Here is a 19,226-nt window from a genome sequence, read left to right on the forward strand (position 1 = left end):
AAGTCAAGAGTCTATCTGTTATTTTGTTTTTTGATATGGCGTCACCCTACTCAACTGCAGTTGGGATATACAGTGGGGAGAACAAGTATTTGATACACTGCCGATTATGCAGGTTTTCCTACTTACAAAGCATGTAGAGGTTTGTAATTTTTATCATAGGTACACTTCAACTGTGAGAGACGGAATCTAAAACAAAAATCCAGAAAATCACATTGTATGATTTTTAAGTAATTAATTTGCATTTTATTGCATGACATAAGTATTTGATACATCAGAAAAGCAGGAACTTGAATATTTGGTACAGAAACCTTTGTTTTGCAATTAAAGATCATACGTTTCCTGTAGTTCTTGACCAGGTTTGCACACACTGCAGCAGGGATTTTGGCCCACTCCTCCATACAGAACTTCTCCAGATCCTTCAGGTTTTCGGGCTGTCGCTGGGCAATACGGACTTTCAGCTCCCTCCAAAGATTTTCTATTGGGTTCAGGTCTTGGAGACTGGCTAGGCACTCCAGGACCTTGAGATGCTTCTTACGGAGCCACTACTTAGTTGCCCTGGCTGTGTGTTTTGGGTCGTTGTCATGCTGGAAGACCCAGCCACGACCCATCTTCAATGCTCTTACTGAGGGAAGAGGTTGTTGGCCAAGATCTCGCAATACATGGCCCCATCCATCCTCCCCTCAATACGGTGCAGTCGTCCTGTCCCCATTGCAGAAAGGCATCCCCAAAGAATGATGTTTCCACCTCCATGCTTCACGGTTGGGATGGTGTTCTGGGGTTGTACTCATCCTCTTCTTCCTCCAAACACGGCGAGTGGAGTTTAGACCAAAAAGCTCTATTTTTGTCTCATCAGACACATGACCTTCTCCCATTCCTCCTCTGGATCATCCAGATGGTCATTGGCAAACTTCAGACGGGCCTGGACATGCGCTGGCTTGAGCAGGGGGACCTTGCGTGCGCTGCAGGATTTTAATCCATGATGGCGTAGTGTGTTACTAATGGTTTTTCTTTGAGACTGTGGTCCCAGCTCTCTTCAGGTCATTGACCAGGTCCTGCCGTGTAGTTCTGGGCTGATCCCTCACATTCCTCATGATCATTGATGCCCCACGAGGTGAGATCTTGCGTGGAGGCCCAGACCGAGGGTGATTGACCGTCATCTTGAACTCTTCCATTTTCTAATAATTGCGCCAACAGTTGTTGCCTTCTTACCAAGCTGCTTGCCTATTGTCCTGTAGCCCATCCCAGCCTTGTGCAGGTCTACAATTTTATCCCTGATGTCCTTACACAGCTCTCTGGTCTTGGCCATGGAGAGGTTGGAGTATGTTTGATTGAGTGTGTGGACAGGTGTCTTTTATACAGGTAACGAGTTCAAACAGGTGCAGTTAATACAGGTAATGAGTGGAGAGCAGGAGGGCTTCTTAAAGAAAAACTAAACAGGTCTGTGAGAGCCGGAATTCTTACTGGTTGGTAGGTGATCAAATACTTATGTCACAATAAAATGCAAATTAATTACTTAAAAATCATACCAATGTGATTTTCTGGATTTTTGTTTTAGATTCCGTCTCTCACAGTTGAAGTGTACCTATGATAAATAATTACAGACCTCTACATGCTTTGTAAGTAGGAAAACCTGCAAAATCGGCAGTGTATCAAATACTTGTTCTCCCCACTGTATAAACTACAGAGTCTGAGCATTGATTCCAAGACCAATGCAGTATGATCATTATAAAGATTTTCGACATGTTTCAAGTGTTTACAGAAGGGAGAAGCCGAGATATTCAAGTTGTGTAAAAGATCATATCGTGTGTTTTGAAAKTGTGACATGTTGCAATAGTGGTGGGAATATCTTTGGAATGTTGCAATTGTGGTGGGAATGTCTTTGGAATGCCCAACAAGGGTAAAAGAGAATGAGGTGGCCAAAGTCAGGGCTGTCCAGAGCATTTAATATTCAGCGACTGTTAAAAGGGTTGAGGGTTTGAATGATGCACCTGAAAAGTCCATAGGCCTACACTGAATGGGCTGCAGGGGTTGCCGTTCCACAGCAGGACCCAGATATGTTAAAGGTTGAGAAGGTAATCTTTGTGGCCTTTATAGCTATGGTGATTAATGGCACTGCCAAGGTGGAGAGGAAGTCCAGGAAAATAGATATTATTGTGGATGCTATGGAACAGTTCCTGGGACTGAAAGACTTCTCGGCGGAGGAGTTGCATGGAGTATTGTTACAAGCTGTATATATATGGAGATTTGAAGGAAGAAGTGAGAGTTTTGGGGTTTTGTCAATGTGTTTTTTGGTTTTATTTTGAGTGGATTAAGTTCGTTTTTCATGTATGGGTTTTATTTTTACATCGTTTTTTTTAAACCCCGTCCAGTTGGTGGCGGTAATACACCTTTTTGGGTTGTAGTCTGCCATAAAACCCACTGAAGAACAAGAGAAGATGACGCCGACAGATATGGTAGCTCTGCTTCTAGCTCCTAAGCAACTTTGCAGTATTTTTTTTTTTTGGTGTGTAATTTCTTACATTATTAGCCTAGTCTTGCTTCTGGACAAGCTAAACACCTTCTTTGCCCGCTATGAGGATAACACTGTGCCACCGACGCTTCCCACTACCAAGGACTGTGGGCTCTCCTTCTCCGTGGCCGACGTGAGTAAGACATTTAAGAGTGTTAACCCTCGCATGGCTGCCGGCCCAGACTGCAACTCTAGCTGCGTCCTCAGAGCATGCGCAGACCAGCTGGCTGGAGTGTTTACGGAAATATTCGATCTCTCCCTATCCCAGTCTGCTGTCCCCACTTGCTTCAAGATGTCCACCATTGTACCTGTACCCAAGAAAGAAAAGGTAACTGAACTAAATGACTATCGCCCAGTAGCACTCACTTCTATCATCATGAAGTGCTTTGAGAGGCTAGTTAAGGATCATATCAACTCTACCTTACCTGACACCCTAGACCCACTTCAATGTTCTTACTACCCCAATAGATCCACAGACGATGCAATTACCTGCAGTTTCCCATCTGGATAAGAGGAATACCTATGTGAGAATGCTGTTCATTGACTATAGCTCAGCATTCAACACCATAGTACCCTCCAAGCTCATCATTAAGTTTGAGGCCCTGGGTCTGAACTTCGCCCTGTGCAACTGGGTTCTAGACTTCCTGACGAGCCGCCCCCAGATGGTGAAGGTAGGAAACAACACCTCCATTTCGCTGATCCTCAACACAGGGGCCCCACAAGGGTGTGTGCTCAGCCCTCTCCTGTACTCCCTGTTCACCTATGACTGCGTGGCCACGCACGCCTCCAACTCAATCATAACATTTGCAGACGACACAACAATAGCAGGCCTGATTACCAACAATGACGAGACAGCCTGCAGAGAGGAGGTGAGGGCTCTGGGAGAGTGGTGCCATTAAAATAACCTCCCACTCAACATCAACAAAACCAAGGAGCTGATTGTGGACTTCAGGAAACAGCAGAGGGAGCACGTCCCTATCCACATTGAGGGGGACCGCAGTGGAGAAGGTGGAAAGCTTCAAGTTTCTCTGTATATACATCACTGACAATCTGAAATGGTCCACCCACACAGACAGTTTGGTGAAGAAGGCGCAACAGCGCCTCTTCAACCTCAGGAGGTTGAAGAAATTTGGCTTGGCCCCTAAAACCCTCACAAACTTTTACATATGCACAATTGAGAGCGTCCTGTCAGGCTGTATCACCGCCTGGTACAGCAACTACACCGCCCGCAACCACAGGGCTCTCCAGAGGGGGGTGTGGTCTTTCCAACACATCACCAGGGGCAAACTACCTGACCTCCAGGACACCTACAGCACCCAATGTCACAGGAAGGCCAAAAAGATCATCAAGGACATCAACCACCCGAGCCACAGCCTGTTCACCCCGCTTTTATCCAGAAGGCGAGGTCAGTACAGGTGCATCAAAACTGGGACCGAGAGACTGAAAAACAGCTTCTATCTCAAGGCAACCCTGCATCTTGGAGGCTGCATAGACTTGGAATCACTGGTCACTTTAGTAAAGGAACATTAGTTACTTTAATAATGTTTAAATAGTGTCTACATACTGATTTACTCATCATGTAAATGCTGTATTCTATTATACTGTATTTTAGCCACTCCCACATTGCTCAATTTAATATTTATATATTTCTGAAGTCAATTCTTTTACTTTTAGATTTGTGTGTATTGTTAGATACTGCGCTGTTGGAGCTAGGAACACAAGCATTTCTGTACACCCAGAATAATATGTGTATGTGACCAATAACATTGTATTTTATTTAAATTTAATGTAGGTAGGCCATGACTGGCCTCACACTCCAGTACAGTAGGTGACGGTGTATTCAAATTAAAAGTTGGATGCGATCCACAAACCCAATCTCAAAGAAGAAGAAGTAGCATCAGCTAATGTTACTAGCTAGTCCTGCATTTAGCTATGACTATAGAAGAAAATGTATTTTCGTTTTTGAGCTCTCTACCCTTTAGATGAGAGAGGGGAGAGGTTTTGTTTGAAACTGCTAGTGAGTCGAGTGAAGCTAATGGTACAGAAAATGAGAATGAGTGGGTTACAGTGGTGAAGAGAAAGGGAAACAAAATAAGTAAAGCTATGTTGGAAAATAGGAAACCACTAGACTCGTTTTTGGTCGGAGTCAGGGTTTGGATGAATGCTACTTGGGAAATCCGTTTAACATCTCCAGGATAAACTGGAATGTGTTGAAAGAAAGTGTGGATTCAGTGAGAGTCACAAAAAGTGGTCTTATTTTGTGTGTCTGCGGAGCAGAAGAAGCGTGTGTTAAGACTCAAAAATATATTGGAGTGGAATGTTTCCTGCATGGGTTTTCGTAGCAGGGCGCCTATCAAGGGGGTTATTTCTGGGGTGGCGCAAGAAATAAAGGAAGAGAATATAACTGAAGTTGTTGGTGCACGTCGACTGATTTGTAAGGTGGACGGAGAAAATACGTTTTCTTCATCCATGCAACTGTTCTTTGATAAAGAGTCTCTCCCTTCTCATATGAAGTTAGGATTCATGACATACCCTGTAAGAGGTTCTGTGCTCAAGCCCTTTCAGTGTCATGAATGTAAAAGATTTGGCCATGTGTCAAGTATGTACAGAAGGGAAGAATATCGTATGCCATGATGAAGGAAAATGCTGCCACTGTGGAGGTGAACATGCGCCATAATTTTTGAAGTGCCCTACTAGGGTGAAGGATAATGAGGTGAAAGGAGTGTCCAGCGTGTTTCCTATCTGGAGGCGGTGAGAAAATTGGATGGAACGAGTGGCGGTGAAGAAGCAATGGTTGTAAAGCCACCAAGACCAGTGAAGGTTTATCATCAAACGAGGGATAGTGAAATGCTACATGTTAAAAAGGTGGACTTTGTATTATTTATTGCAATGGTCATAAACTACACAGCACAAGTGGACAAGAAGTCTAAGAAAATTGGAATCATTGTGAATGCCACTGAACGTTTTTGGGGTCTTAGTGATTTTACAGCCAAGGCAGTGCAAGAAATTCTGTCTGTTAATGTAGCCCCATCACAGGCCCCTGAGCCTGTGTAGGGATGCATTTTGGAGTGGACTGTGATTGAAGAAGTGTGACTGTTTTATTCTTTTTTTATGGTTTTTAGCTTACGTGTTTTATTTTGTATGATATTATTTTACCCCTTTCCCGGAATGTTTTTTAAAAGTTCTTATTTAATACCCCGTCCAGCTGGAGTCGGTAATGCTCCATTGACATTGGATGCCAATCGCCGTTAAACCCCATCGAAGAAGAAGCAGCAGAAGAAGAAGAAGAAGAAGAAGAAGCAGAAGAAGAAGCAGCAGCAGCAGCAGCAGCAGCAAATGTCTTTTCGTCACAAGTCTAGACGAACTGACGCTGAATATAACGGAGATGAAAATAGGTGAGTTGTCATGATTTTGTAAGGGTACTTTATATATAAAAAATTATTTAGTAAGACATTTTGCCAGTTAGATTTCTCTCGCACTAGTCTTCTCCTTACTCACGCGAAATCAAGAACACTGGTGCTGGCTAGCTAAATGTTCTTTGCTAGTTACGTTTTCCAGCTAATGTTACCGCGTAAGAAATTGATTAGCATTTATTGCATTAACGTTACTGTTGTGCATGTTTATAAGACAATGGTATTGGCTACGGGGTGCATGCTAGACATCTTGCCAATATTTTGAACAGGTGTTAACGTTAGTTAACATTACTAACCAGCTAGCTAACTTAGCATGACTCGGTAGCTAAATAGATGGGCATTTGCAAACCATTGCATTGTTTGTTCAGCTAGCTAGCTTGCCAACTTTATAACTGTTTCCCCTTCAAATGTCTTTATCGTTTGAATGCAACAATGGCTAGATAACTTTAGTAGCTACTGTAGCTAGTTAACTTGCTATATTAAGCTAGGTAGCGTACCAATTCGCGCTCATACTATGCGGCTCCGAAGCACCTATTGTAGTAAACATTATGTTTGAAGCATCACAACAAGGTAACGAAGTGTAACTTGACATAGCTACTATTGTCTCTCCACTGTTGAGTCTAGTGATTTTATAAGAGTCAATTACAACAAAGGGCGGCTGGTCGGCTGGTAGCCTAGTGGTTAGAGCATTGGACTAGTAACTGAAAGGTTGTATGATCGTTCAGTCTTGTTGATCTGTGTTTCATTGTTTCTAGGAATAGGGGCCCTTTGAAGCGGTATAACTACCGGAAACGTGTAGCTGATGGCAGTATGAGATCAAATGAGGACATGGACTCCACCAGTGATCTGAAGAAGAGTAATGTCAACCTCAGACATGCTGATATCAGACCTGTTAGGTAAGGGGTCATTCCATGTGAATTCAATCACTTTAGGTAGGTGAGAAGCCTGACCAGGGAGACAGGGGTGAGAAGGTGATGAAGCATACTTCATGAGCTGGAACTGAAAAACAATTGGAATTTGGAAAGTTTGAGGTGGTGGAACAAGTATTGTTAGCATTGTTAAGTATCTTGGATCGAATTTCCACCTTTATTTAACCAGGTAGGCCAGTTGAGAACAAGTTTTCATTTACAACTGTGACCTGGCCAAGATGAAGCAAAGTAGTGCGACAACAACAACAACAGAGTTACACATGGGGTAAACAAACTTACAGTCAATAACACAATAGAACAATCTATGTACAGTGTGTGCAAATGTAGTAAGGTTAGGGAGGTAAGGGACATCCAAGATGGCGTGGCAGTCGGACGTGTGTTTGTCTTTGTCCCATGTAAATAGCCGGTTTCGTCTTTTTTTTTTCGTATATATTTTTWATCTCACTTTCCACCTATGATCTAAATATACTTTCCCGCAACCCGCCTCACCCAATGTGATACGGATCTGCTATTTYTATACGTTATAACTGGAAACTCCATCAGCAGCTAGCCAGCTAACTAGCTACTAGCTAGTAGTAACTGTTAGCCACGGCTAGCGGTCTTCACCTTCAGCTCGGACACCAGCCAGYTTAACAGCTGATATCAACCAGTTTATTGCGCGATATCAACCCAGAGCATATCAGACTGATTTTCTCCACCACATCACCGGATTCCTGACGCAAGCTCTGGACAATTACACCGGATCATCGCAGCTAGCTAACTGCAACCGAGTAGCTACTGCTGGCTAACGCCTCTGTCCCGAAGCAAGCACCAGTTAGCCTTGAGCTAGCCTCGAGCTAGGCCCATCTGCCGGCTAGCCGAAAGAGGTCTACCAGCGAATTCTTGGGCTACAATACCTCTTTTGCCAATTGGACTGGACCTTTTTTTGCCGACACAGAGCCCTGCCAATCCATCACAACTGGTCTAAATCAGTACAAGCTAATTTAGCCATTTTTTTTGCCGCTGCTAGTAGCTTTTACCTTCTGCACAGACACCAGCCCTGTTATTAGCCTGGATATTACTCACCAATTTACCAGCATCGGACTGTCTCTCGACAACAACGCCGGATTCCTGCCGTAATCCCTGAGCCACTACTTCTGATCCTCACAGCTAGCTTGCAGCTAGCGCAGCTAGCGCCACTGCCACGAAGCTAGCACCAGTTAGCAAACACAATTCTACAATTCACAACCTCTCTTTCGCCACCGCCATCCGGCTTGGATTCTCTGTCGACACGACCACGTCTGAGCAGACCCCCTCCGTCTGAGCAGACCTCCCCCCGGGCTACTAACTTTAAACGCCGCGTGCTAGCTTAGTGGAGGCCTCCCTGCTCCATCTACGGCTGCCCCCTGGACACTATGATCACTTGGCTACATAGCTGATGCATGCTTGACTGTCCATTAATTCACGGTACTCCATTCTGTTTATTTGTGTTTTATCTGTCGGCTCTGTGCTTTAACTCAGGATCTGTGTGTAGTTAATTCCGACCCTCTCTGCCTAGTCGTCGCCCATTTTTACCTGTTGTTTGCTGTGTTAGACTAGCACCCTGTTATTGCTGCTGTTATCTTACCTGTGTTTTAGCTAGCTCTCCCAATCAAGACCTGCAATCACTTTATGCCTTACTGTATGTCTCTCTCAAATATCAATATGCCTTGCATACTGTTGTTCAGGCTAGTTATCATATCATTGTTTTTGGTTTGCAATGGACCCCGTAGTTCCACTCTCCGTACCTCTGTATATCCTTTGTCCCACCCCCCACACATGCCGGTGACCTCACCCATTGAGACCAGCATGTCCAGAGATACAACCTCTCTTATCATCACCCAGTGCCTGGGCTTGCCTCCGCTGTAACCCGGCCCCACCATACCCCTGTCTGCACATTATGCCCAGAATCTATTCTACCACGCCCATAAATCTGCTCCTTTTATTCTTTGTCCCAACGCTCTAGGCGACCAGTTTTGATAGCCTTTAGCCGCACCCTCATCTTACTACTCTCTGTTCCTCGGGTGATGTGGAGGTAAACCCAGGCCCTGCATGTCCCCAGTCACCCTCATTTGTTGACTTCTGTGATCGAAAAAGCCTTGGCCTCATGCATGTCAACATCAGAAGCCTCCTCCCTAAGTTTGCCTTACTCACCGCTTTTAGCACACTCTGCCAACCCTGATGTCCTTGCCGTGTCCGAATCCTGCGCTTAGGAAGGCCACAAAAATTCTGGGATTTCTATACCAACTATAACACTTTCCGTCAAGAAGAACTGCCAAAGGGGGAGGAGTTGCAATCTACTGCAGAGATAGCCTGCAAAGTTCTTTTCATACTTTCCAGGTCTATGCCCAACAGTTTCGAACTTCTAATTTTAAAAATGTATCCTCCAGAAATAAGTCTCTCACTGTTGCCGCCTGCTACCGACCCCCCTCAGCTCCCAGCTGTGCCCTGGACACCATCTGTGAATTGATCGCTCCCCATCTAGCTTCAGAGTTTGTTCTGTTAGGTGACCTAAACTGGGATAGCTTAACACCCCGGCAGTCCTACAATCCAAGCTTGATGCCCTCAATCTCACACAAATCATCAAGGAACCACCAGGTACAACCCTAAATCCGTAAACATGGGCACCCTAATAGAACATTATCCTGACCAACCTGCCCTCCAAATACACCTCTGCTGTCTTCAATCAAGATCTCAGCGATCACTGCCTCATTGCCTGTATCCGCCACGGGTCCGCGGTCAAACGCACACCCCTCATCACTGTCAAACGCTCCCTAAACACTTCTGCAAGCAGGCCTTTCTAATCGACATGGCCCGGACCCTGGAAGGATATTGACCTCATCCCGTCAGTTGAGGATGCCTGGTCATTCTTTAAAAGTTACTTCCTCACCATATTAGACAAGCATGCTCCGTTCAAAAAATGCAGAACCAAGAACAGATATATCCCTTGGTTCACTCCAAACCTGACTGCCCTCGACCAGCACAAAAAACATCCTGTGGCGAACTGCAATAGCATCGAAGAGCCCCCGCGATATGCAACTGTTCAGGGAAGTCAGGAACCAATACACGCAGTCAGTCAGGAAAGCAAGGCCAGCTTTTTCAAGCAGAAATTGTGCATCCTGTAGCTCTAACTCCAAAAAGTTCTGGGATACTGTAAAGTCCATGGAGAACAAGAGCACCTCCTCCCAGCTGCCCACTGCACTGAGGCTAGGTAACACGGTCACACCGATAAATCCGTGATAATCGAAGACTTCAACAAGCATTTCTCAATGGCTGGCCATGCCTTCCTCCTGGCGACTCCAACCTTGGCCAACAGCCCCGCCCCCCCGCCTGCTACTCGCCCAAGCCACCCCAGCTTCTCCTTTACCCAAATCCAGATAGCAGATATTCTGAAAGAGCTGGAAAACCTGGACCCATACAAATCAGCTGGGCTTGACAATCTGCACCCCCTATTTCTGAAACTGTCCGCCGCCATTGTCGCACCCCCTATTACCAGCCTGTTCAACCCTCTCCTTCGTATCATCTGAGATCCCAAGGATTGGAAAGCTGCCGCGGTCATCCCCTCTTCAAAGGGGGAGACACCCTGGACCCAAACTGTTACAGACCTATATCCATCCTGCCCTGCCTATCTAAGGTCTTCGAAAGCCAAGTCAACAAACAGATCAGCTGACCATCTCGAACCCACTGTACCTTCTCCGCTGTGCAATCCGGTTTCCGAGCCGGTCACGGGTCAGCACCTCGACGCTCAAGGTATAAACGATATCATAACCGCCATCGATAAAAGACATTACTGTGCGAGCCGTCTTCATCGACCTGGCCAAGGCTTTCGACTCATGTCAATCCATATTCTTATCGCAGACTCAGTAGCCTCGGTTTTTCTAATGACTGCCTTGCCGGTTCACCAACTACTTTGCAGCAGAGTTCAGTGTGTCAAATCGGAGGGCATGTTGTCCGGTCCTCTGGCAGTCTCTATGGGGTGGTACCACAGGGTTCATTCTCGGGCCGACTCTTTGCTCGTACATCAATGATGTTGCCTTGCTGCGGGCGATTCCCTGATCCTCTCTACGCAGACGACACCATTCTATATACTTCGGCCCCTCTGGACACTTGCATTCATACCTCCAAACGAGCTTCAATGCCATACAACACTCCTTCCGTGGCCTCCAGCTCTTATACGTGTAGTAAAACCCAAATGCATGCTTTTCAACCGTTCGCTGCCTGCACCCGCACGCCCGACTGCTACACCACCCTGGACGGTTCCGACCTAGAATATGTGGACATCTATAAGTACCTAGGTGTCGCTAGACTGCAAACTCTCCTTCAGACTCATATCAAACATCAATCCAAAATCAAAACAATCGGCTTCTATTCCGCAACAAAGCCTCCTTCACTCACGCCGCCAAACTTACCCTAGTAAAACTGACTATCCTACCGATCCTCGACTTCGGCGATGTCATCTACAAAATAGCTTCCATACTCTTACTCAGCACACTGATGCAGTTTATCACAGTGCCATTCGTTTTGTCTAAAAGCACACGCACCTCGACCAGCCGCTATCGGCTGGCCCTCGCTACATGTCGTCGTGTCAGACCATGGCTCCAGTCATCTACAAGGCTATGCTAGGTAAAGTGCCGCCTTATCTCAGTTCACTGGTCACGATGGCTACACCCACCCGCAGCACGCGCTCCAGCAGGTGTATCTCACTGATCATCCCTAAAGCCAAAACCTCATTTGGACGCCTTTCCTTCCAGTTCTCTGCTGCCTGCGACTGAACGAATTGCAAAAATCTTGAAGTTGGAGACTTTTATCTCCCTCAACATATTATCTGCTATCCGAGCAGCTAACCTGCATGGCGCTGTACATAGTCCATCTTAGTACTACCACCCAATTTACCTACCTCACCCCCATATCGTCTTTTATTTATTTACTTTTCTGCTCTTTTGCACACCAGTATCTCTTCTTGCACATGATCATCTGATGATTATCACTCCAGTGTTAATCTTGTAAATTGAATTATTCGATTTATTGCCTCTCATGCCTTTTGCACACATTGTATATAGATTCTTTTTTTTTTCTTTCTACCATGTTATTGACTTGTTTATTGTTTACTCCATGTGTAACTCTGTGTTGTCTGTTCACACTGCTATGCTTTAGTTCTTGGCCAGGTCGCAGTTGCAAATGAGAACTTGTTCTCAACTAGCCTACCTGGTTAAATAAAGGTGAAATAAAAAAATAAAAATAAATAAATAAATAAATAGGCCATAGTGGCGAAATAATTACAATTTAGCATTAACACTGGAGTGAAAGATGTGTAGATGATGATGTGCAAGTAGAGATACTGGGGTGCAAAAAAAATTATAATATGGGGATGAGGTAGTTGGGTGTGCTATTTACAGATAGGCTGTGTACAGGAACAGTGATCGGTAGTGCTGACAGCTGATGCTTAAAGTTAGAAAGGGAGATACAAGACTCCAGCTTCAGTGATTATAATTTTTTTTTTGCAAGTCGTTCCAGTCATTGGCAGTGTTGGCTTTGGGGATGACCAGTGAAATATACCTGCTGGAGCGCGTTCTGCGGGTGGGTGTTGCTATGGTGGCCAGTGAGCTGACATAAGGCGGGGCTTTACCTAGCAGAAACGTATAGATGACCTGGAGCCAGTGGGTTTGGCGACGAATATGTAGCGAGGGCCAGCCAACGAGAGCATACAGGTCGCAGTGGTGGGTAGTATATGGGGCTTTGGTGACAAAACGGATGGCACTGTGATAGACTGCATCCAGTTTGCTGAGTAGAATGTTGGAGGCTACTTTGTAAATGACATAGCCGAAGTCAAGCATCGGTAGGATAGTCAGTTGTACAAGGGTATGTTTGGCAGCATTAGTGAAGGAGGCTTTATTGTGAAATAGGAAGCCGGTTCTAGATTTTAATTTTGGATTGGAGATGCATAATGTACGTCTGAGTTTACAGTCTAACCAGACACCTAGTTATTTGTAGTTGTTCACATATTCTAAGTCAGAACCGTCTAGAGTAGTGATGCTAGTCGGGCGGGCAGGTGCGGGCAGCAATCGGTTGAAGAGCATGCATTTAGTTTTACTAGCATTTAAGAGCAGTTGGAGGCCACGAAAGGAGTGTTATGGCATTGAAGCTCGTTTGGAGGTTTGTTAAGTGTCCAGAGAAGGGCCAGATGTATACAGAATGGTGTCGTCTGCATAGAGGTGGATCAGAGAATCACCAGCAGCAAGAGTGACATCGTTGATATATACAGAGAAAAGATTCGGCCTGAGAATTGAACCCTGTGGCACCCCCATAGACTGTCAGAGGTCTGGACAACAGGCCCTCTGATTTGACACAGGGACCCACGGTGATTGACAGTCGAAAGCCTTGGCCAGGTTGACAAACGGCTGCACAGTACTGTCTTATCTATGGCAGTTATGATATCGCTTAGGACCTTGAGCGTGGCTGAGGTGCACCCATGACCAGCTCGGAAACTAGATTGCACAGCGGAGAAGGTACGGTGGGATTCAAAATGGTCGGTGATCTGTTTGTTAACTTGGCCTTCGAAGACTTTAGAAAGGCTGGGCAGGATGGAAATAGGTCTGTAACAGTCTGGGTCTAGAGTGTCTCCTCCTTTGAAGTGGGGGATGACCGCGGCAGCTTTCCAATCTTTAGGGATCTCAGACGATACAAGAGGTAGGACAGGCTAGTAATAGAGGTTGCAACAATTTCAGCGGATAATTTTAGAGGGTCTAGATTGTCTAGCCCAGCTGATTTGTAGGGATCCAGATTTTGCAGCTCTTTCAGAACTTCAGCTATCTGGATTTGGGTAAAGGAGAAGGGGGGGGGGGCTTGGAAAAGTTGCTGGGGGGGTGCAGAGCTGTTGGTAGGGGTAGCCAGGTAGCTAGCTAACGTTATGACATCAGATGAGCTAACGTTAGTTACCTAACCAATTCTCTATAGTATTGCCGTTCTTCAAGTTATAACATGTTAGTTGCTTACTGAAGCCTGGCAATCTGTGTGAAATGTTAACTAGCTAATGAACTAACAGTAATGTTTTCCCTCTACGGTATTTGGTTAATTTTCAAAATGAGAGAATTAGGTGAAAATGAGGCGTTGCTTGTTAAACAAGTGTAGCTGTAGCTGGGCCTGGCTTAAACTGGATGCCACTATAGAGGTGAAAGGAACACCACACACTTCCCTCTTTCTCACTTTTTCAATATAGTGGATAAAAAGGGATATGCCAGATGTACTCTCTGCCTGAAAGAGATCAATTATGCCAACAAAGGGTATCATGCTCTGCTGGCACATTGTAGAACAGATGTCCACAGGCAGAAAGTGTACAATGTAATAATGTGCAGTGTATCCCAAAGATATTGCTTTTGTGTTGAACTTGACAGTAACACTTGTGTGCGTGAGGAGGGATTATTGAAATGTTTTACTTGGTGAATGTTGTTTTTGCACACATGTAGCCTTGTGTGATTGATGTCTACTATAGTGGCCACTATAATAAAGCAAAAATAGAATGTCTGTTTGTTTCATTCTATTTATACTTTAAGATGTTTTGTGGTCACAAGCCTTCTATTATAAAGGCTGTCATGCCTAACTGCAATATTAGTGTATTGTTTTTTTCTCAAGACTTGAGTGTAATTTACAGTAAAGTCTAGGCAACAAATAACATCAGATTGCATTCTTTAATTTTTTTTTAGCTGTGAGTTAGGTTCACATTAACCACTCTTTATTTTACACACAGAGACCGATCATGTAGGTCATTTTCTTTGTTTAATTAGTTAACCTGCATTTCCCCCTAGCAGGATTTTTTTTCATGTTTCAGTGGGAGAAAAAAAGTTGCACCTTTTTGGGCCCTCACCAGGTTGCATCCCTGAAATATGGTATTGGAACTGACTTTTTAAATATTTCCTGTATATAGAATGCTTACTTTGTTTCTTATTTCTCTTGTTTTTTTTTTTCTTTGTTTTTTTTCCTAGTAATACATTGTTGTTGATTATTCCATTGTTGGGCTTTGAATTTGCAAGAAAGGCATTTCGCTGTACTTGTGCATGTGACATTGAAACTTGAAACATCTGCCATTTTCAGGTATTTTGAGACAAATCAGAGTTCTTCTGGGGAGGTGGCTCATTGAACTTTAGTTGATTTAATCTTGTAAACTACACATTAACAGCTAAAAGCGGATTTGCAGTATAGGCTTACAGATGAAGGGGAAAAAAGTATTAACAATTAGGTATATTAACAAAACTGACGTTATGGTGATGAAGCCATATTTGGAGAGTTCCTTGCTCATGGCGGAGACTGGTGCTTTTGGCAACCCACTGGAGTAGGATTGTTTGATGGTGATGCCAGATGATCGATGGTGGTGCAGTTGGCTTGCTGAACCTAATGTCATTCTCAGCTCAGCCTTTCTGTAGCCCGGCCTTTGTACTCCTCCACAAATAACTTGTAGCGCACACTTGGCAAAATGGGTAGAATTGCAGAAAACTTGCTGTAAAAGTCCATGCAGCTGTTTTGATCTCTTATTTCTGGGAAACAATTAAGTACCTTACTGTGATTGTTTAACATTTTAAAATGATAAAAAAATAAACAAATGGCTTCTTAGCAAAGAGCAATTTCTCAAGCAAGAATTTTGCTAGGACTGTCTGGGAGTGGTCTGAGTGGGGAGGTGAAAACTGATAATTAGCTGTTGTTGGCAGAGAGGTTTGGAACTCTCTTCCTTATTGGTCTATTAACTACTTCTATCACCATGGAAGGCCAAATTGCAGGTGGTCTTTTCAAACAGCTCTTACACTTAAATGGCATTATCGTGTTCACAATTACACAGTATTTATTCAAACCTCATAGTGTGTGCACGCGCGTAGATATAGTGCCTTCGGAAAGTATTCAGACCCCTTGACCTTTTCCACATTTTTCTTTGTTACAGCCTCATTCTAAAATTGATTAAATAAACTCCTCAGCAATCTACACACAATACCCCAAAATGACAAAGTGAAAACAGGTTTTTAGACATGTTTTTTTTCTACAACTTGATTGGAGTCCACCTGTGGTAAATTCAATTGATTGGACATGATTTGGAAAGGCACATACCTGTCTATATAAGGTCCCGCAGTTGACCATGCATGTCAGAGGAAAATCCAAGACATGAGGTCGAAGGAATTGCCCGTAGAGATCCGAGACAGGATTTTGTCGAGGCACAGATCTGGGTAAAGGTACCAAAAAGATTCTGCAGCATTGAAGGTCCCAAAGAACACAGTGGCCTCCATCATTCTTAAATGGAAGAAGTATGGAACCACCAAGACTCTCCCTAGAGCTGGCTGCCTGGCCAATCTGAGCAATCGGGAAGAAAGACCTTGGTCAGGGAGGTGACCAAGAACCCGATGGTCACTCTAACAGAGAGACTAGTCAGGATTGAGGCAAAGATGAACGGAGCCAAGTACAGAGATCATTGATGAAAACCTGCTCCAGAGCACTCAGGATCTCAGACTGGGGTGAAGGTTCACCTTCCAACAGGACAACAACCCTAAGCACACAGCCTAGACAATGCAGGAGTGGCTTCGGTACAAGTCTCTGAATGTCCTTGAGTGGCCCGGACTAGAACCAAATCAACATCTCTGGAAAGAACTGAAAATAGCTGTGCAGCGACGCTCCCCATCCAACCTGACAGAGTTTGAGAGGATCTGCAGAGAATAATGGGAGAAACTCCCCAAATACAGGTGTGCCAAGCTTGTAACGTCATACCCAAGAAGACTCGAGGCTGTAATCGCGGCCAACTCGCGACTGAGTAAAGGATGTGAATACTTATGTAAATGTGATATTTCCGGTTTTATTTTTAATACATTTGCAAAAATGTCACTTTTTTCTTTGTCATTGTGGGGTATTGTGTGCAGATTGAGGGGAAAAAATCGATTTAATCAATGAAAAGCAAATATGTAACATAACAAAATGTGGAAAAAATCTGGGGTTCTGAATGTTTTCTGAATGCACTGTATATAAAAACACAGGAAAGTCACGTGTTTTTTTTTACTGCACTGGGCCTTTAAAACTGCAACATTTTCTCTTTGCCCCTTGGCAAAATGTGTAGAATTGTACGAAATGTACATTAAAACAAATTATATCCACCATCCTCACTACGAGCTCTCTTCCATGTCCACATTGCTGTCAGGCGTCATTGATCAAGAAGCCGGTGCTGAGTGAGATGCATCTTTTTAAAGGGATACTTCGGGATTTTGGCAATGAGGGCTTTTTCCCTTAGTCCGACAACGTGGATACCATTTTTATGACTGTCCAGTCGGAAGGAAGTTAGCATTGCCTCGTAAAACTACCTCTAATTTCTATCATACTGGACAGACATAAAAATGGTATCTACAAGTGAATCTGTCTCTGGGGAAGTAGGTTTAAGTTCATTGCCAAAATCTGAAGTATCCTTTTTAAATGCAAAAATTTGCCAGCTAGCTAGCCATCTTGCTAACCAAACAAGCAGACTTGCCATCAGTCCTTCAACTCCATGGGTAAAAACTACCAGATATATTCAATCAACACTCAATGTTATAAAAGAAAACTGTAATAAATATATATACACTGCTCAAAAAAATAAAGGGAACACTTAAACATCACAATGTAACTCCAAGTCAATCACACTTCTGTGAAATCAAACTGTCCACTTAGGAAGCAACACTGATTGACAATAAATTTCACATGCTGTTGTGCAAATGGAATAGACAAAAGGTGGAAATTATAGGCAATTAGCAAGATACCCCCAATAAAGAGTGATTCTGCAGGTGGTGACCACAGACAACTTCTCATTCCTAATTCCTATGCTTCCTGGCTGATGTTTTGGTCACTTTTGAATGCTGGCGGTGCTCTCACTCTAGTGGTAGCATGAGACGGAGTCTACAACCCACACAAGTGGCTCAGGTAGTGCACATTTGTGGCCTGCTGGAGGTCATTTTGCAGGGCTCTGGCAGTGCTCCTCCTGCTCCTCCTTGCACAAAGGCGGAGGTAGCGGTCCTGCTGCTGGGTTGTTGCCCTCCTACGGCCTCCTCCACGTCTCCTGATGTACTGGCCTGTCTCCTGGTAGCGCCTCCATGCTCTGGACACTACGCTGACAGACACAGCAAACCTTCTTGCCACAGCTCGCATTAATGTGCCATCCTGGATGAGCTGCACTACCTGAGCCACTCCAAAGGAGATTGGAGTATCTATCCATAGGACCACTTTAAGCCGTACACTCCACAGAGTTGGGCTTTACGGAAGAGTGGCCAGAAAAAAGCCATTGTTTAAGAAGAAAATAAGCAAACACGTTTGGTGCTTGCCAAAAGGCATGTGGGAGACTCCACAAACATATGGAAGAAGGTACTCTGGTCAGATGAGACTAAAATGTAACTTTTTAGCCATCAAGGAAAACGCTATGTCTGGCGCAAACCCAACACCTCACATCACCCGAGAACACCATCCCCACAGTGAAGCATGGTGGTGGTAGCATCATGCTGTTGGGATGTTTTTCATTGGCAGGGACTGGGAAACTGGTCAGAATTGAAGGAATGATGGATGGTGCTAAATACAGGGAAATTATTGAGGGGAAACCTGTTTAAGTCTTCCAGAGATTTGAGACTAGGGTGGAGTTTCACCTTCCAGCAGGACAATGACCCTAAGCATACTGCTAAAGCAACACTCGAGTGGTTTAAGGAGAAACATTTAAATGTCTTGGAATGGCATAATCAAAGCACAGACCTCAATCCAATTGAGAATCTGTGGTATGACTTACAGATTGCTGTACACAAGCAGAACCCATCCAACCTGAAAGAGCTGGAGCAGTTTTGCCTTGAAGAATGGGAAAAAATCCCAGTGGCTAGATGTGCCAAGCTTATAGAGACATACCCCAAGAGACTTGCAGCTGTACTTGCTGCAAAAGTTGGCTCTTCAAAGTATTCACTTTGGGGGGGGTGAATAGTTATGCACGCTCAAGTTATTTTTTTTGGTCTTATTTCTTGTTTCACAATAAAATATTTTGCATCTTCAAAGTGGTAGGCATGTTGTGTAAATCAAATGATTCAAACTCCCCAGAAATCAATTTTAATTCCAGGTTGTAAGGCAACAAAATAGGAAAAATGCCAAGGGGGGTGAATACTTTCGCAAACCCACTGTGTGTGTGTATATATATATACAGTGGGGAGAAGAAGTATTTGATACACTGCCGATTTTGCAGGTTTTCCTACTTACAAAGCATGTAGAGGTCTGTAATTTGTATCATAGGTACACGTCAACTGTGAGAGACGGAATCTAAAACAAAAATCCAGAAAATCACATTGTATGATTTTTAAGTAATTAATTTGCATTTTATTGCATGACATAAGT

At 44.1% G+C, this 19,226-nt stretch overlaps 1 protein-coding gene across 1 annotated transcript in view; it reads left to right on the forward strand.

The window, feature by feature from the left end:
- Nucleotides 1-5,724: 5,724 nt before the first annotated feature.
- Nucleotides 5,725-19,226, forward strand: part of LOC111965325 (histone RNA hairpin-binding protein) — a 30,164-nt gene continuing 16,662 nt past the window's right edge. The window contains exons 1-2 of the mRNA XM_023989431.2: nt 5,725-5,904; nt 6,678-6,818. Coding sequence (XP_023845199.1) covers nt 5,846-5,904; nt 6,678-6,818 — 200 coding nt within the window. The 5' untranslated portion in view covers nt 5,725-5,845. The remainder of the gene's footprint in view (nt 5,905-6,677; nt 6,819-19,226) is intronic.

The sequence above is a fragment of the Salvelinus sp. IW2-2015 genome, linkage group LG6.1 (assembly GCF_002910315.2).
Source record: "Salvelinus sp. IW2-2015 linkage group LG6.1, ASM291031v2, whole genome shotgun sequence".
Lineage (NCBI taxonomy): Eukaryota > Metazoa > Chordata > Actinopteri > Salmoniformes > Salmonidae > Salvelinus > Salvelinus sp. IW2-2015.